Raw genomic sequence first — 17,871 nt, forward strand, 5'->3', positions numbered from 1 at the left:
GCCCCTGTGCAGGCACTTGGTTACAACAATAAGTGAACTGGACACGTCCCTGCTCTTGCTGAAGTCTACTGTCTGCAGTGTCAAATCAGTTTGCAGGTTCTGCATGTTCCTTGTAAAAGTGACCTTGGTTATCTTTTTTTTGTTGTTGTTTGTCTCTCAGTAGGTTATTAGTTCTTCAAATCAAGTCAAAGAATCCTGCCACACATCCTCCCCCACTTTTTTTTCTTTTCTCTCTTTCCCTCTCTCTCTCCTTTTAATAACACAGACCTGAGCAAAGTCAGCAATAGATACTGTTAGTGCAAAATGGATATGTTTTACTCTCTAGGGAAATAAATGAAGACTATCTCTGAACTATGACTCAGCAAAAGGGGACTGCTTTCCTCTGTTTGGATATGATGAGGAGTTATTAAGTTTCGCAGATTGTAATATATGAATTAAGTATAAATTTAGGATTTATAAAATCCAAAATAGGATTTTAAACATTATTATTGCGATGCATAGGCCACACACACACACCCAGAGCTAAGACAAAGGACAAGTTGATCACCTGACCAGACAGTGAGAAGCGCTGTCAAAATCAGGATTCAAACCCTAAACCAGTGGCCCTCATCTTCATTTGCAAGGTTATAATGTTTTTCCACCAAAAATTTTTCATAGTCTTTCAATCAATATTTAAGGTTCATGTTGCCTAAACCTTGGGGGATCATGAAAATAGCCACTAAGTCCCATGTTTATGATGCCATCTTATTTAATGGGAGGATTGAAGAGACCTGCATGTATTTTTGGTTTGGCAAATCTTAGAACTATTTTTTCAACATTTGGGTTTGGATAAAACCAAAACTTATTTTGCCAAGCACTTTGGCCTTAATTTTTAAACCCATGTGTATTTTAAAAGAAATTTGATCTATATGTTTCTGACTCATTTACACTTAACTCATGAGAATGCTGTTTGGTAAGAGCTATTAGATGTCCAAGCAAGTTTATGAGCCTTTTAAAGCCTTCTTTTCCCTGTTCTTACCAGAAAGTTGTATTTTGCCAGCCATAAAAGGGTGTGAGCCCCAGGGGCCTGTGATCACTTTGAAATTTATAACCTCCAAAGCTTAAATGGATTCTGTGTTTGGAAAAAGGGTTTCCCCCTCCTCTTTTTCATATTAAGTGCACAAACAGGCTACCTATGATAAAGACAGGATCCTATGTCTTAACTTCCAAGATGGCTGAAGGTAAATAGTAAAGAATTCGATCCAACCACCAATAAATTGTCCCTAAGACATTTCAGAGGAACAATATGACACTTTAAGTTCATGTGGACACAGATTGAGATCCAACACTCTAATGGGAAGTTTTTTGTTTGTTTTTTTTTGTTTTGAGATGGAGTCTCACTGTGTCGCCCAGGCTGGAGTGCAGTGGCACGAATTCAGCTCGCTGCAAACTCTGCCTCCCAGGTTCAAGCTGTTCTCATGCCTCAGCCTCCCGAGTAGCTGGGACTACAGCTACACCCATCATGTCCAGCTAATTTTTTGTATTTTTAGTAAAGACAGGGTTTCCCCATGTTGGCCAGGCTGGTCTCGAACTCCTGACCTAAGTTTGATCCACCCACCTTGGCCTCTCAAAGTGCTGGGATTACAGGAGTGAACCACCACGCTCATGCGTGGGACTCAATACAGTTCAAGTTAGAACACTTTAACTTTTGAGTGCTGGGGAATTTCTTTGTTTTAAATCACAGACAACCAATCTTGTTTATGACTTTATAATACATTTTAAAAATAATAAAATAAGCTGATTCTACTAAAAATGACATTTGAATTAAAACCAGAAAAGCAAGAAGAATGTGAATGCATGCTGCAGTGACTTCATCTTGTATCTTCTATAATGATGCTCAGATACCACTCAATTATAGTATTCTAGTGGGAGAAAGCTTTTGGGTAAAGTACTTAAAAGCTGCTTATAAAGGCCGGGCATGGTGGCTCATACCTGTAATCCCAGCACTTTGGGAGGCCTAGACAGGTGGATCATGAGGTCAGGAGATGGAGACCATCCTGGCCAACATGGTGAAAAACCACCTCTACTAAAAATACAAAAAAATTAGCTGGACGTGGTGGCGCATGCCTGTAGTCCCAGTTACTTGGAAGGCTGAGGCAGGAGAATCGCTTGAACCCAGGAGGCAGAGGTTGCAGTGAGCCGAGATCACGCCACTGCACTCCAGCCTGGCAACAGAGCGAAACTCCGTCTCAAAAAAAAAAAAAAAAAAAGCTTATAAATATTTAAAGTATAAGCATCTAACACATTATAATGACAAAGTTTTACATTTAACCACATGTGTTCCAAATATCTTGAAATTACTCTAAATATGGGTTTAAAATATCAAAAGGGCTTGTTGATGGGATGCAGAGCTTTGCAGAGAAACTTAAACCTGATCATTCTTGCTCCCACAACACCCAATCTGCACAATTTTTAAAGTGTGCGTGTGTAGATTTCTTTAGAAAAAGATCATGTTACAGTCTGAATTTCTAAAACAAGAGTTGAAGGATGAAATATAGGGTTTCCCCTTCTCTCACCAAATGCCGTTTAGCCACTTTGCTTCTAGATAATTTGTTATTGTAGGTTGGTTCAAATTTAAGACAGTAACATTTTAGAAACACTTGCAGAACTAAGCCAGCTGCAAGGAGGATATCATTACAAATTGAGACACATGTTGTATGGGAATACCATTCATTTTCAATACCAAAAACACGTCTGGGGAAATAAGCCATGCAAATGAGGGAAAGATCTACTTTTTAGTTGTATTTTTTTTTTTTTGGGATGTTAGGTCAATGTTCCATATCAAATGAATCCATGAAACATTTCTCCCTTTTGTTCTTTAAATACTATCAGTTGCATTCTTACTTCCCTTTCTACCCAAAACAAAACACAGCTTACTATACCAAAGACAGGCACCAAACCAGAGGTTCAGAGGGGAAAATGACTAGACAACTAGTGCTGGTGGAGCCAAATATCTGGGTGGGAATGAGGCTGGGAACACTGGAAGCTTTGACTTGCCCCAGCCCTGACCCCTTGGCTACCTGGAAAGCCAGATCTGCTCTGCCCCCATCTCTCTACTCAGGGCTGTACATCTGGGCAACATAGTACAATTGCACAAGCATTTTTTGCTTATGATCATAATTCAGTTCAAGGAGTGGCAAAGTTAGGTAACTGGACTGTTTTCCAATTGAAAACTATGTAGTACACTCGGGACTATTTTAAAGCATTAGAGAATAATTCCAAGTTTTTGTTATTGTCATTTGCTTTTGCTCCAGTCATTTTCACTAGAATCTTTTCGATGACCCTTGAAATAAGTTTTGCGCATGTGTGTGTACTTCCCCTCCTTGCTGATGGTCTCATGTTCCCAATCCTGATCCCACCCTATTTTTTTTTTTTTCTGTGCTGTGGAAATCCACAAATCTGGAGAAGAGTTCTCTGCAGTTAGTATTTAGAGCTGGTGTCTGAAATGGCATTTACCCCATTTCCTTGAGAATGGGACCCTATTAAACGATGCCAGTGCTAAACTGTTTATTTTCTAAAGCTAATTTATTTCTTTCTCTGAATGAATTTCGTTTATGCCCTTTGAGGCACTAAGAAAAATTTACACATGCAGAATGTATTGACTTAACATCCATCCACATAGAAAGTGCTATGTACTGAAAACGACGACTGAAGGATACAAAATAAGATGTGTAGGACATGGTGAAAGAAAATAGCATGGCCACCCCCGTCCCTCTGGCATGATATCTTAGACAGGAAAGTCTGGAAAAGGTGGGGCGTTCGGGTGGGGGTCAGTGTTCCACAACATGAGGTAAGTGTTCTACGGTGCAGTGTATTTTGGTCCTCAGACATCTCTGCCCCTCTGCAGCACTTGTCTGCATGAAGGTAGGTGTAAATGATTGAACATGGTGCACAGGCAGCAGCTTAGGCCGGTGAGGGAGTGACTTATTGGAAACCAGTCAGGGAGCTGATTTCCAGTGCCCTCCTGGGCACAGCTGGTTAATAGCTGGCCGAACGCATCTCTCTTTCCAAGTGCAGTCTCTCCAAGTAAAGAGGCAAACTGGGGAGCTAGGGAGCATGGGCAGCACTCCCAGACACTGCCACATCAATGCCCTGGTGTTCACCGACCTGTCCACCTCTCTGACTCTGGCCATTTTGCTTTCTTGGCCTCAGTGGCAGGGTAGAAGATATTTCCACAGAAGAACAGTGTCTCCCTATAACATATAAATTTTGAAAGTCCAAGTGCTGGGGAAGTATCTAGCTTATTTCTTTTCTTGCTTTTCTTTTCTTCTTTCATCACAGGCCCTTGTGGGAAATGGTAACTTGAAGAAAAGTCTATAACCCCTTGCAATGTGTCACTAAGGCAATCTTACTGAGGCAAGTGCTACATGATGTAGCTCCAACTTTGATTCTGCAATATGAGGTCCACAGCAGAAATTGCCAAACAATGTATTCTAAGTTTTAAGAGAAACTTTCCATTAATTCGGCTTCCTCAGAGAAACAAGAAAAATTTCAACTCAGATATTGCTCCATAACAAGGTAAGATAATCCTTCAAAGATATAGAGCATACTTTTTCTGGAGCCAAAATCTATGGACCTCTTCTTCCATGAAAATGCCTCTGTGCATAGGCACACAAAACTTTCCATGAAATTTCAGGGAGAGTTGCTGAAGGCCATCCATGGACGAGTCCAGGGGGCCAGGAGACCAGCTTTAGGGAGCTGCCATATGGATCTGGAGACAGAGCCAGGACCATTGCTGCACTAGCACGATCCTGAGTGGGTGCCTCCTCAAAGTCTCTGCCCTAAGCACTTCCTTTGCTTCACTCTAGTCCCAGTCCTGCTGAAGATGGAAGGTTATGGGTATGTCTGAAAGTAATAAATATCCAGTCACAGATGACATCTCATATTCCATCATAACCTGATTGACATCATATCTAAAAGTTGGATGCCGGTACATTAAAACCTTCCCTCCAAGTCCCTGGTTATAAGGGTTAACATGGTCCTGGCAGCACTGAATGGAACATGTCTAAGGCCAATCTTGACACCATTTATTTCAGAAAACTTTCCTCTACAAGTCTGAAATGATCACAGGAAGCACACTCCCAGGTCCTCCCCACTCACATGTGTCCATGGCACAGACCTGGTGTCTTCTTTCTGGCTCTTTGAAGTACCTCTACCTAGAACTATATGTGCCAACTGCATCCTAACAGACAAGCTAACCCTTAACTTAGGGATTGTCACCAATTAACATTCCCAATAGTCAAGTCCTGGACCATTAGATAGCGCAAGTCTGACACAGAATCTGAGCACATCCCATTCATACTGATTTCCTCTTGTCACTCTCAGTTTTCCTTCTTTTCCTTGTTTTAAAAGTAGGCACCTATAGTATTGTTTTGAATGTATGGACTGACTTCCCAACATCCTCCCAGATAGCCTCCTCTCTTGAACTTCTCAGTTTGAGAAACTAAATTGGCAAAAAAGTTACTTGTGACCTCCACCCTTTTGGCTTCCCCAATGAAGCGAACTCCTTGCCTTGGAACAGTTGTTTTAGGACTGTGGCTCCATGACCAGACTAATAACTAAACTCCAAAAGCCAAACTACAGGTGCCTCCTCCAGCTTTCCCTGAGAAAATAAGAAGTCAAATCTCCCCTGCTGAGCCTGCAGTAGTATCAGGAAATTGGGACCAGGAAAAAGGGTCTCATATTTTCTTTCTGGTTTTTGAAACTTAGAAATTTGGGAGCCACAAAGGTGGAAAGCTGTATGGACCTGTTGCTCCTTGAGAATGGAAAAAGTGATGATGAAAGGGTTACTCCTCGTACACATTTTTTCCATTGATTATTTTACTTAAAGAGTCTATGTCATTTCCCTGGAAAACTGAGGAGGGGGAATATTTTCTTTTGAATATCTTCAAACATTTGCAAATGGTTACTCTGAACTCCCCAATGTACCATAAACAAGTGTAAACTGTAGAAATTCAGAAAATGTACAAATACAAACAGCTATCCCTCAAGCTCCTAGGCAAAGACAAAGAAGGGAGTATTCCATTTATAAATGGAATTCTTTGTGGATAGAATAGTTTGGAAAATGTTTGTACACTGCTTTCCTTATTATTTGGGGGGATATTTTTTCCAACTTACAGAAGCTACAGAACTGGCATTTGGAGTCTCAAAAGTTGAAGATTAAAGGAAGTTTACAACCTTTTAAAATCTTCAACTAAACTTAATTAGTTCTGCATCTGGGGAAAATAGCTGCCCACTGAAATAATTTGTAATCATATCAACACACAAGAATGCATAAAGGCAGGTAACCAGGAAAAGAATAATTTCCAAATGGGGAAAAAACCCTGTAATTTACAAAGAACTAGCAAATAAGACTTCCTTGAAGACAACTGTAGCTGCCTGGGTTGCTATTTTCTAGATACTTTGGTCTGCTTTTGATCTATTTTAAATGATTTTTTAAAACAGTACTACAGACCGAGCGCGGCAGCTCACGCCTGTAATCCCAGCACTTTGGGAGACCAAGGTGGGCAGATCACTTTAGGTCAGGAGTTTGAGACCAGCCTAGCTAACATAGTGAAACCCCATCTCTACCAAAAATATAAAAAATCAGCTGGGCATGGTGGCACATGCCTGTAATCCCAGCTACTCAGGAGGCTGAGGCAGGAGAATTGCTTCAACCCAGGAGGCAGAGGTTGCAGTGAGCCTAGATCACACCACTGCACTCCAGCCTGGGCAACTGAGCAAGACTCCGTCTCAAAAAATAATAAATTAAATAAAATAAAAATAATAAAATAGTACTACCATATGAAAAAGGCAGACATAGGGAGAAGAACGAAGATGCTGACCGAAGTTGACAGATTATCCTATATAATATATAATGAATATATATGAGAAATAATATATAATGAATCACCAACAAGCACATGGAGAAATCACTCACCTGCACCTCACCCACCATATCTCAGCCTGAGTTTCGCTTTTGGTTTGTAATGCTTTCCACTTCAGCTTTTAACTTGTCACCAGTGTTCAGCATCAGAGCACAAAAGTCATACAGTCCTTCATTTAGTGGATACATTTCCAGTTTCCCCAACCATATGAATGGTCTGGGTTTCTGAAGGCATAGAAGAAAAACAGCACCACATGTGCACAAAAAAACAGGAAGGGGCCGGGTGTGGTGGCTCACGCCTGTAATCCCAGCACTTTGGGAGGCCGAGGTGGGTGGATCACTTGAGGTCAGGATTTGGAGACCAACCTGGCAACATGGCGAAACCCCATCTCTAATAAAAATACAAAGGTTAGCTGGGCATCATGGTGCGTGGCTACAGTCCCAGCTACTCAGGAGGCTGAGGCAGGAGAATCACTTGAACTTGGGCAGCAGAGGTTGCAGTGAGCCAAGGTCGCGCCACTGCACTCCAGCCTGGGCAACAGAGTGAGACTCGTCTCAAAAAATAATAAATAAATAAACCAGGAAGGGCCAGCGAATGTGAGTAAGTTATGGTAGGTTGAGACTGTGCTGTGAGGTGACATGGAACTTCCGAGGGCAAGAAGAAATGTGATTTAGTGGAGGAGAGGTGGTTTTTCTCCCATCTTAAATCACTTGCCTTGTCACCCTTTCATAGCTGACAAAGCCTGAGTATTTCTGATTTTAAAGAAAAGCTGTAATTTCTTGGGGGCCCATCATTGAAAGAACTCTTCAGTCTCAAGAGGTAGTGGGCAATTTCATCACTATATCTTCTGAAATTGGCTGGAGCCAGGTTAATATTTTTAATGATTCTGGTCCACATACAAGACTGATTCTTTATTCAGAAACATATATCATCCAAATAGCCATCGTATATTTTATGTTTTTATGTTCTTTTGGTCTCATGCTACTCATACGTTAGTGTCACTATTCTTGACCTGGTCTCTTCTCACTCCAGTGATGGTATAATAGTAAAATCTCTCACCCTCCCATTCTTCTTTCAGCCTCACCTGAATGAGTGATATTAGAATGTGTTTAAACTGACAATTCCCAATGCTTTCTGACTTTCTGAAGGCCGTCACTTTTTTTGTCACACACCTTCCCATTACTCACAGCTTTGTCAACCAGATTAAATTACTCTCGTGAAGAAATCAGGGGCATTTTCAATTGAGGTGACTGTGAGAAGGCTGAGGCCATATGTCTTCAGGCAGCAGAACTTGTAGATGTAAAATCAAGAAGGAATGGTGAACTCATTTTTAGTATTCTTCCTCTACTGGCAAAGCCATCAGAGGAAAAGGAAACCTCAAACGATGGTGGCTGAGAAACCTTTCTTCCACAACCTACAAGTCTCCTTGCTCTGGTCTGTGCTTCCCAAGCAATCTCCTGGCTATGCTAGAGGCCCAACTTAGAAACCATGGACTGGACACACCACAGCAAGTGCTGTGCTCCACGTTTGTATTTCCCACTGTGGAGTAATGGGTTGGTAATGTAGGCTTGTTGGTGCTGCAGAAACAAGAATTCAACTGTTTGAACACTTAGAGAAGTTAGGAGGTAGACTCAGTTTTTGTTTGTTTTTTTAAGAGACTTTCCCCTACGACACCTGAGAGTTGTTTTATCCACTGAGGTGGGTAAAACAATTTTAGTATGTAGAGTAATAAAGAAACTAATTAGCCTATTCTCTTACAGTGGTTTTTAAAAAAATGCAGCTCTGGAGTCAGACAGCCTGGATTTGAATCTCAACTCTGCTAATTTGGTCAAATCTTGGGCAAGTTACTTTAATGTCTCTGTCTTGGTTTCCTCATCAATAAAATGAAGACAATAATTGTCCTATGGATCCAGATCCAAATAAATACTACTGAAAAACACTTAGAAGACAGCCTGAATACAAATGTGAGCTATTATTCATCTTATGAGATCCACTCTCCTGGCCCTGCTTCCTTCCTCCTGGAGTTTGCACTCCCACCAGATGGGGGCACGCCACCATATTTGCCTTTGTATCTCCCCAGTCCCTGGAAGGAGCAGTGTACAAGTTAGGTGCTTGATAAATGCTCATCTCTCCTCTTCCTCTCCATAAGAAGTTGATAAACTCCACTGAATTTTGGCCTGTTTGATACCCACTTGGATAGAGGGGAGAGCTTGGGCTGTGTCCAACAGGCCTGAGTTGAATACTGCTTCCCCATGTACCAGCTCTGCTTTGGGCACAGTCTCTAAGCTTCATCTACCTCCTTGGTGAGATACAGATGATGCCTACTCCACCAGCATTGGCAGGAGGAGCAAATGAGGCCACCTCTGCCTGTCACAGGCACACGTTAGTTTCCCTTTCCAATGCTGAACATTTTAACTCACTCTCAGCAGCTCACTTGGCATTAAGCAGGAGTCTACGAGGTCAGAGATGTGCAGTGTCACTCACTTTAGCAATGCCACCCTCTTCCCTATCGAAGCCTCCCATTACCTACAAAGGTGAGCAACTCATCAGCTGAGCCGCTGGGCCCCAAAAGGGGGAGAGAGCAAAGCTGGTCAGTGACTTTTGAGGCGTCAATGCTGCTTGGTGCCAAACTGCAGGAAGGAGACCCCATGAACAGGAAAGACACCCTGCCAGGCAAATAGGACTTAGCAGCCTGGGTTCAGTTGACATATGCATGTAAGAGTTAGGTTGCATTCTCACTTTACAAATGGAATCCCGTCCTTATCAAGAAAAGCTGGTGACATTCTGCCACTGAGCCAACCAACTCTATTTAGGAGGTGGCCCAGCTCATGGATTTACTAGACATTTCACTACTGCCCTGCAACCTCATGATCGCACATTTAGGTGTCCCAAGTTAATCTCTTCTTCCTCCCCCTATCCTTCTCTTCTCCAACAGGGTGATTTACGGAGATGAGCATGATAATAAACGTGTAATTAAAGAGAGAGAGTATTTCATGACAGGTTCGAGACTGAGCTCTCCCCTCAAGTAAGTGACCTGGGGCTTGGCACTCACACGCTGTGACTCAGTTTCCTTGGCTGTAAAATGGGAATGATGCTACTGAACAACTCAGCATCAGAGCTGCTGGCTCAGAATGTTGATAGCGTGACCATACCGGGTGCAATATAAAACACACACGGTAAAATCATGACTATTATTACAACTCTCGCCTCTGCCTTGTCAGAAGTAAGGGAGGTGCACTGGCTGGTGCGGAGGAGTGCCCGGCGGACATACAAACCTTTTACTTATTCTGATTTCTAATTCGGAGGCACCTCCTTTTGAGCGGCGGCTCCAGGTCCTCGGGCCCGGCGCTGAGCATGGGCGAGGAAATGATGCACGGCGCCATAGCAGCCTTCTCCGCGGGTTTTGGCACAGGCTGGATCACGCAGCCGGTCTTGGGCAGCATCCGCAGAGCATAGGCATGGTCCTCGTCCGCGGGGTTATTAAGGTTCGGGTCTGACTTGTCGCCCCCCGCCAGGGCCTCCTCGCCCATCAGCTTTTTGGCCGCCTCCCCGTCCAGGTGGCAGTTGGAAGCACAGTTGTTCTCCTTGACCGACTCTAGCTCGCTCACCACCGGCTCCTCAGGCGACAGCAGCTTCTTGGGGGGCGCGGGCGGCGGTGGCGGTGGCGGCTGCTCGGGCGGCGGCTCCGCGCTCTTAGCGCCCTCGGCGGTGGCGCCGCGCGTGCCATTCACGATGACGTTGCAGGCCGCAGCCGCCTCGGGGCCCGCCGGGGCGCCCGGGCCCGGGTCGCCGGCGGCGGGCGGGCTGCAGTGGCCGTCCCTGCAGCCGCCGCAGGTCCTGCGCTCCGCGGCGCCCGGCTCGCGCTCCGCCTTGACGTGCGCGTGCAGCGCGCGGTGGATCACGTTGTGCAGCCGGGCCCGGTGGCCCACGGTCAGGTCGATAACGCCGTCCTGCGGGCCCTGCAGCACGCCTGGGAAGCCGAGCTGGCCGCCCGCGCCCGGGGGGCCCGCGGGGCTGCCGGCTCGCCGCGTCAGGTCCACCACCTCGCTCCGGCCGTGCTCGGCGGGCGTGGGTGCCAGGCTCAGGGCCTGGCCCGAGCAGCCAGGGGGCGAGTCCGCAGACTTGGACGAGCCCTGCTTGGAGTCCCGCGGGGACAGGGAGTGTCCGCCTGGCTTGCCGCCCGCCGCCGCGGAGTCGCCAGGGGCGCTCGGAATGAAGTTCTCCCCGTTGCTGGAGAACCCGTTGGGGGGCTTGGAGTCGTTGACGTGAGGGATAGGGATGGGGATGGGGATGGGCACCGGTAGGGGCACGATCACGGGGTATGGCACGAGCAGGGTCGGGGGCGGCACCAGCGGGGCGAGGGACGGCAACCCGAAATTCATCATCTGGGGCACCGGCATCGGACCATTTGGCATCATGCTCACCGGCGGGAAGGGAAGACTCGGCAGCGGGGCGCCCGGGGGCGGCGGGGGCAGCAGGCCTGGGGCGTTCCCGGGCATGGTGGGAGTGCTCGGTGGGTGGATGTGGGGCGATAGCATGGGCCGGTGCATGGGGCTGGAAGTGGGGCCCAGGTTCCTGGGGCCGCCGGGCGGGGGCCCGATACCAGGAAGCATGGGGTTGGACAGGGGACTGTTGGGGTTGGAGGCGTGGTGCGGAGGCCCGCGGATGAAGGGTGGGCGTATCTGCTGCATGATCTGCTGCTCCATGAAGATGGGCAACGGCACTGGGCCACGGTTGGTCATCACCATGGGAGGGCTGCGAGGCGGGACGCCAAGGGGAGGCCCGATGCTAGCAGGTGGCTGGACGGAGACAGGAGGGATATTTGGAGTCTCGCTGATGGGGATGGACTTGGGCACTGGCGTGGGGATTTTAGTGACAGAGCAGTTGGCAGTGTCAGATGGAGAGACGGTGGTGGACGCCGACGGGCCAGGGCCCTGGCTTTGGCCAGCTGTAGCCACCGGGGAGGGGGCCTTCCTCCGAGCATCTGTTAGCGGGATATTCCAAGAGTCTGGAGTGAGCAGCTGCACCCCGGTGCCTTCTGCTTTATTTTCCATGGGAGGGTGTAATGTGCTGCATAGCCCAGCTGGAAGATTGGCCTGGGTCTCTTTGTAGAAAATGTCCATTTTGTATTGATTGAGACATTTTGCACTGCAGAACTGAAGCCTTCTTTCCCCGTCCCCAAAATCCAGGTATTCTTTTGTGTGTCTTATGTGCTTACACCAGTCACATACCTACAACACAGTAATAAAAAACCACAACAGGTAAGACAAGCAATTTACCTGGGTAGATGACGTTTCGTGTTTCACATAAACGTTCTTTTAGACTTTACCAGCACTTCTCAAACAGGCAGGACTGTTTCCTTCTAAAAGGTAAAATTCTGAAATGTTTGTAAAATGATGGGTTGGCTTTATAAATATGAGCCCTTCAGAATACCAATTATCACAACCTCCTATTCTTTCTTCTTAAAGAAATTGTGTTGTCCCCTTTAAGCATGACTTAAAGACGGTTCTGAGAAAAGGGAATATATATACCTGTCCAATGTACCTGCCCACACATTTTCACTTGTCAGAAAGGCTCATTGTAAATGCAAACCTAAAGAGTTTTGGAGGGAAATGTTCTCCAGAAAGTTCAATGGGCTTGAAATATTACCCCTTACAATTCTCCTCATGTGAAGTCACTTTACACTGTTGACTATGTTTGATAATGCAGTTGGAAAGGGTGTACTGTGTTAACCAATAACACAAAGCGCTGAACATCATTATGTCTGGCTTCCAAGGAGAAACTTGGAATTAATCATGAAGTCTGTGTGAGGTTTAGCTATTCCCAACCTGTGATGTTGCAGCAAGCTAGAATTATTTTTTGAGCTGTTTGCCCACTCTCTCTCAGTAGTCAGAATTTTTGGTGACATTTCTTGGCAGGCAGTCTTATTTAACAACTTTTCAAACACCAGAGAACATTTTCCAAAAGTTGTTATGGCTTTTTCCCCCCTTCAGATCTACTCCTGGCAAAAGAAAGACATCACCAAATTTATTTTAAAGTTGGGCTGCAGAACTAATTAAAGGCTGAGAGCTTCTCCCAATTGGAAATCACTAGACATCAAAGTTCAAAAAATACTCATTCTCAGCTTCAGAACCCATTACTTTGGAGAAATTATTGTGATTTCATTAACACATTAATTTTGCAACACCATCAGCTCTCACAGATGGTGAAGACATGATCTACAATTCAAATATGACTCTTGTTTGCACAAATGTCTTTCCTTCATATGGCATTTTAAACAAGAATTAATATGAGTAATCTTGCCATAGCTATAAACAGATAAACAGATGTCAAAATTTTCAATAGTTCTTTCAGTGCCTTACTTTTTTTTTGACAGAGTTTTACACACACAATCTTTTTTCTTTTTTTCCTTTTTTTTTTTTGGCCATTTTCTCAGCACTCAAGCCATATATAGTAGCAAAGAAAGAATTGTGAAACAGTGCAATGGTAAGTCTATTGAATTTGAGTCTCTCCCCCAATAAAGCACTGGTTCCAATATTGTTCTAAATGAGACCCTGTTTTTGTTGAAGAGGCTGTCTGTTGTTCTGTTGTTGGTGTGTGTTGGTTTTTTAAAAAAACTATCATAAACTGATATAATTAAAAGATGACAAATTTTAATAATGATTGGTCACATAAACAATGCAAAAACAACATATGCTGGGCATTTGATTACTCATCTCATTTAACTCTCAGCTTTCCTTGATTGTAAACAGTGGTGGCATGCTGGTATGTGATCATGGGCGAACATGCACGTGGCAGATGTGGGTCTGTATGTGTAAATCCACTCTTTTCCTTCTCACTTTTTTCCCACTGATATTTGCAGGTAATAAACTTGATGGTGTGAGACTGAATAAGATACTTATTGGCACACATTCGTGTTTTGTTTAGTCTCATCAAATTGCCCTTTCAAACTACTTCTTGCAAAAAATTTTGGAGAGTGAGGAAACTGCTGAGTTACCTTTGATGATTAATTAGAAAGGCATTCTTTCAATTTAGCTATCAAAACTGTTGCAATTATTAAAGTGGTAAAAAAAATTCAATGCTAATATACTCCTGTGTTTCACTATAGTGTTTCATGTTACTCCTGAATTAAGGGAAGTTTTTATCATAATTGAGATGCCCAGTTTACAAAAAAGTGCAGAATTGCCTCTGATGAGAAGAGACCCACAGAATCCATCAGACCCTCAAATTTTTCATATAAAGGTTAAGTAAACAAGTATTAGAAACATGATGCATGTAAGTTATTGTTTTATAAACCTGATCATTTAAATAAAATTAATGTATAATGATGTGGCACTTAAATTCCACTATGAAATAAAACCACCTGCTTATGTTTCAATATTAGGCATCCATAGAAAGCCTGAAGTGTAAATTTACAAGCTTGAAGTGAAGGATCAAAAATAGCTTCTTTAATCATTGACTAAAAAAAATTATCAATGAATTAAACTAATTAAAATAATATACCCATTTTCTGGCATATTTTTTTGGATCTTATTTTTTAGCCATAAGGGAGAAGAGTTTTCTGAAATCCTTAATTGGTTTTTAAATTGCCAGATTGAATTATTTGCCTCCAAAGGATTCCTGTTTCCTCAAGCCAAATAAATATTTTCAAATGGAGTAAAAAATAATAATAATCTAAATATAATTTATATGTTCTCCCTTCCTTTCCTTCACTTTCAGTAATCCATTGATGAATAAGGAATGCTCATAGATCAATCTCAGTTGTCAAATGAGAATTCTCCACCATATTTCATCTATTTTGACATAAAAAGAATTACAGACATCAACGTTAGAAGCAAAATCCTATTTCATCAAACTTTCCCATTAAAGCAAAGGCCTACAGTTAGCTGCTTGATTTTCGGCAGCATCCCAAAGTGTGACAGTTCCTGACTATCTTGTTTTGGGTAACGTGAGAGAGAGAGAGAGACAGAGAAACAGAGAGAGAGAGTGTGTGTGTGTCCTTGCTTTATTAAATTTCAATTCAGAATACTGATCTAAAATACTGATCTAAAAATACACAAAAGCAATCTTTCTGATGAAGCAAAAAATTATTAGAGGAAAAAACTGTCACTTAAGAAATAATGAATCAAGTCTGTCTTACAGGACTCATCATTTAAGATGAGGTCAATGAATTTATGGCACAAATGGCTATATTATGTGAGGCAATAAAACACGGTACTATCATTCATTCTACATCTAACTAATGACACACTTCTAGTAATTAAAGATTTCATCATAAGAGCCTGAACTGATTACATAAGATGTGGTAGTTAGATGAAAATATATACTATATCCCTCTCTCTTTAATAAAATAACATTTGCATATCCAGGAAACACAGCATGTGTCTCAAACTCTGGTTTTCTGAATTGTGGGGTGGTGGGTTATTCTTCCCTTCTTTCATTGACAGCTTTACATTTTACTTCACTTTTTAACTTTCTGAGGAATCATTTTTTCCTCATTATGCCAAGAAGTACCAAAATTCCTTCAGATATTTTAAAAGATAAAGATTAAGAAGTGCAGGGATTTACGCACTGAGCTCTGGAATGATTTCCCTCTAATTTCACCCCGGCTTTGTTTCTGTTGGAATCTGGCCTCTTTGGTTCCACTTCTCTCACTAACAGGTCCCAGATTGGACAGAGGCTGAAGCTGTTTAACGATGCCAATCTGGGGACCCAACAATCAGCAAATGCAACGCCATTGAGCGAGACAGCTGAAATGCTTCGTATCACAAATACATAATGTATCACCAGGAAGACAAAAAGATCACAAAGGAGATAAACAAATGCGTATTCCATTCAACCCTATAACAGCAGTCCTCAAAAAGATTAAATTTACCTTCCTGGGATGCGTCCAATTCTAAACAACAGAATGAACATTTCCTTTAGTCCATTTAGAGTATTTATATTTGGGTGGCTGACTGCCAGGGTAGTACTTGTAAGCTCAGTGGCCTGATGGATTCACTCCTTTCCTGTGAAATAAATGTGTGGCAACCTACACCGCTCAACTGCTCCAAAGACACTGCCTCAGCAGATATATCACTTGTTCCTGATATAAGAAAGCCGAAAGGCAGGACTTGTGGTTCTTATAACTCTTTCCATCTTGTATTTCCCCGGAAAGAGAGAAAGCTAATTCATGTTGGCAACTGAGCCTTTATTTTTATATAAACGTCAAAGTCAAGGCCAAAGTATGCCATAAGGTTACCCACATGGGCACAATATACAGGTTCTTCTGGGCTTAAGACAAAACTCAGGCAACTGGGGGAGGGGGACAGGGTTCGTAATTAACACATTAATCAGCTGTTAGCTGTGGGAGTAAAGTTCAGCCTTTAATGGAATCCACCACTGCCTTCTGAGTGGTAATCTGGCATCGGGCAATATTTAATTAAGAAACCCTTTTGCTGAAATCTTTAACTGGGCAAAGATGTTTGTAGCAACGGAACAGTTAAAAAAGAAAAAAAAAGATATTAGCACCTCTGTGAATGCCATCAACAATTTGAAAAATAAGACAAAAAATCTTCACGTGCTTTCCACTTCATCTGACTGTCTACTAATATATCTCCTACATAACAGCCCAGAAGTTATAGCTCCTTAAGCAAAACTGTAGCTTATCATAAGAGGGAGGTTCTCTGGGCCTTGGCATGTTGACTGTGGCACTGATCTTGTAGTCTAGGCCAGCTCAAAAATCATGAGCTCATTCAAGTGAAGCAAAGGAGGATGGAGGCCGGGCGCGGTGGCTCACGCCTGTAATCCCAGCACTTTGGGAGGCCGAGGTAGGCGGATCACGAGGTCAGAAGATCAAGACCATCCTGGCTAACATGGTGAAACCCCGTCTCTACTAAAAATACAAAAAATTAGCCGGGTGTGGCGGCGGGCACCTGTAGTCCCAGCTGCTCGGGAGGCTAAGGCAGGAGAATGGCGTGAACCCGGGAGGCGGAGCTTGCAGTGAGCCAAGATCGCACCACTGCACTCCAGCCTGGGCGACAGAGTGAGACTCCGTCTCAGAAAAAAGAAAAAAAAAAAAAAAAAGGAGGATGGAAGGATGTGGGCAGGGGTGCTCAGTGTTTTGAAGGCTTTGGGGTCTGCTCTGCCTATGGACAGTCACCTCACAGCATGAGCTGAGGGCCTCAGACTGACCCACCTGAGCACTTGCTCCCAGCCCTACCCTGGAGTGCCGTCGTTCCAGCATCAACTGTTCCTTTGGGTCTAGGCACTGCCACCAGCAGGGCCCTAGTTCAGTGTCCCTGAGTGGCAAAAGAGGCTATGGAAATCACATGGGATTTAGAATCAAAAGATGTTGGCATGAATCTGGGCTTCATTCCTTATTAGCAGTGCAACCTTATGAAAATCTCAGCCTCAGTTTCTTTATCTGTAAAATGAAGCTAATGATTATTTGCTAGGCATATCACTAAGCTTGTTACAGAGTATATATTTTCAATCCTCAGCCTGTCCCACATGTTTTACATGTGTTTTATGGGGAGGATGCTTCTATGGCTGCATGAAGAGGGAAAGGGAGATTTTCATCCACTGCCTTCCTATGAGCCTGTGAGATAAAACGGCACGTTTCTCTCTGGGCAAACTCATGCTACACCTCACAGATACCAGCCCCTACCTTGCTCCCTAGGAGGCTCTGTCCCAGGGCTAACAGAGGAGCTGTCTGTAGGGACAAGGAACCAGCCCACAATTCTATGTGCATCCCAGCTGCCCACCATCCTGAAAAGCCTCTATTCAACTCCTGCTGAGCCCTCTTCTTTTTCCAAGGCCAGTCATTTTCTAATTCAGGCAAAAGCTTGATAAAGCGACATGGCTGCTTAGAAATGAGCGTTAGAACCATTAAAATGAATCATTCCTCTTCGGCTCAACTGCTGTTTGAATAGTGGAAGCCATAAACTGTGCTATGCATATTTTATTAAAAAACAGAGCTGATGGA

At 43.7% G+C, this 17,871-nt stretch overlaps 1 protein-coding gene across 2 annotated transcripts in view; it reads right to left on the reverse strand.

Moving 5' to 3' along the window:
- The window catches only part of SOBP (sine oculis binding protein homolog), a 173,984-nt gene that overhangs the window by 15,761 nt on the left and 140,352 nt on the right, over positions 1 to 17,871 (reverse strand). For both annotated transcript variants that reach the window (XM_030929421.1, XM_030929422.1), the window contains one exon: positions 10,181 to 12,136. In XM_030929421.1, coding sequence (XP_030785281.1) covers positions 10,184 to 12,136 — 1,953 coding nt within the window. In that variant the 3' untranslated portion in view covers positions 10,181 to 10,183. The remainder of the gene's footprint in view (positions 1 to 10,180; positions 12,137 to 17,871) is intronic.

The sequence above is a fragment of the Rhinopithecus roxellana genome, chromosome 4, assembly GCF_007565055.1.
Source record: "Rhinopithecus roxellana isolate Shanxi Qingling chromosome 4, ASM756505v1, whole genome shotgun sequence".
NCBI lineage: Eukaryota > Metazoa > Chordata > Mammalia > Primates > Cercopithecidae > Rhinopithecus > Rhinopithecus roxellana.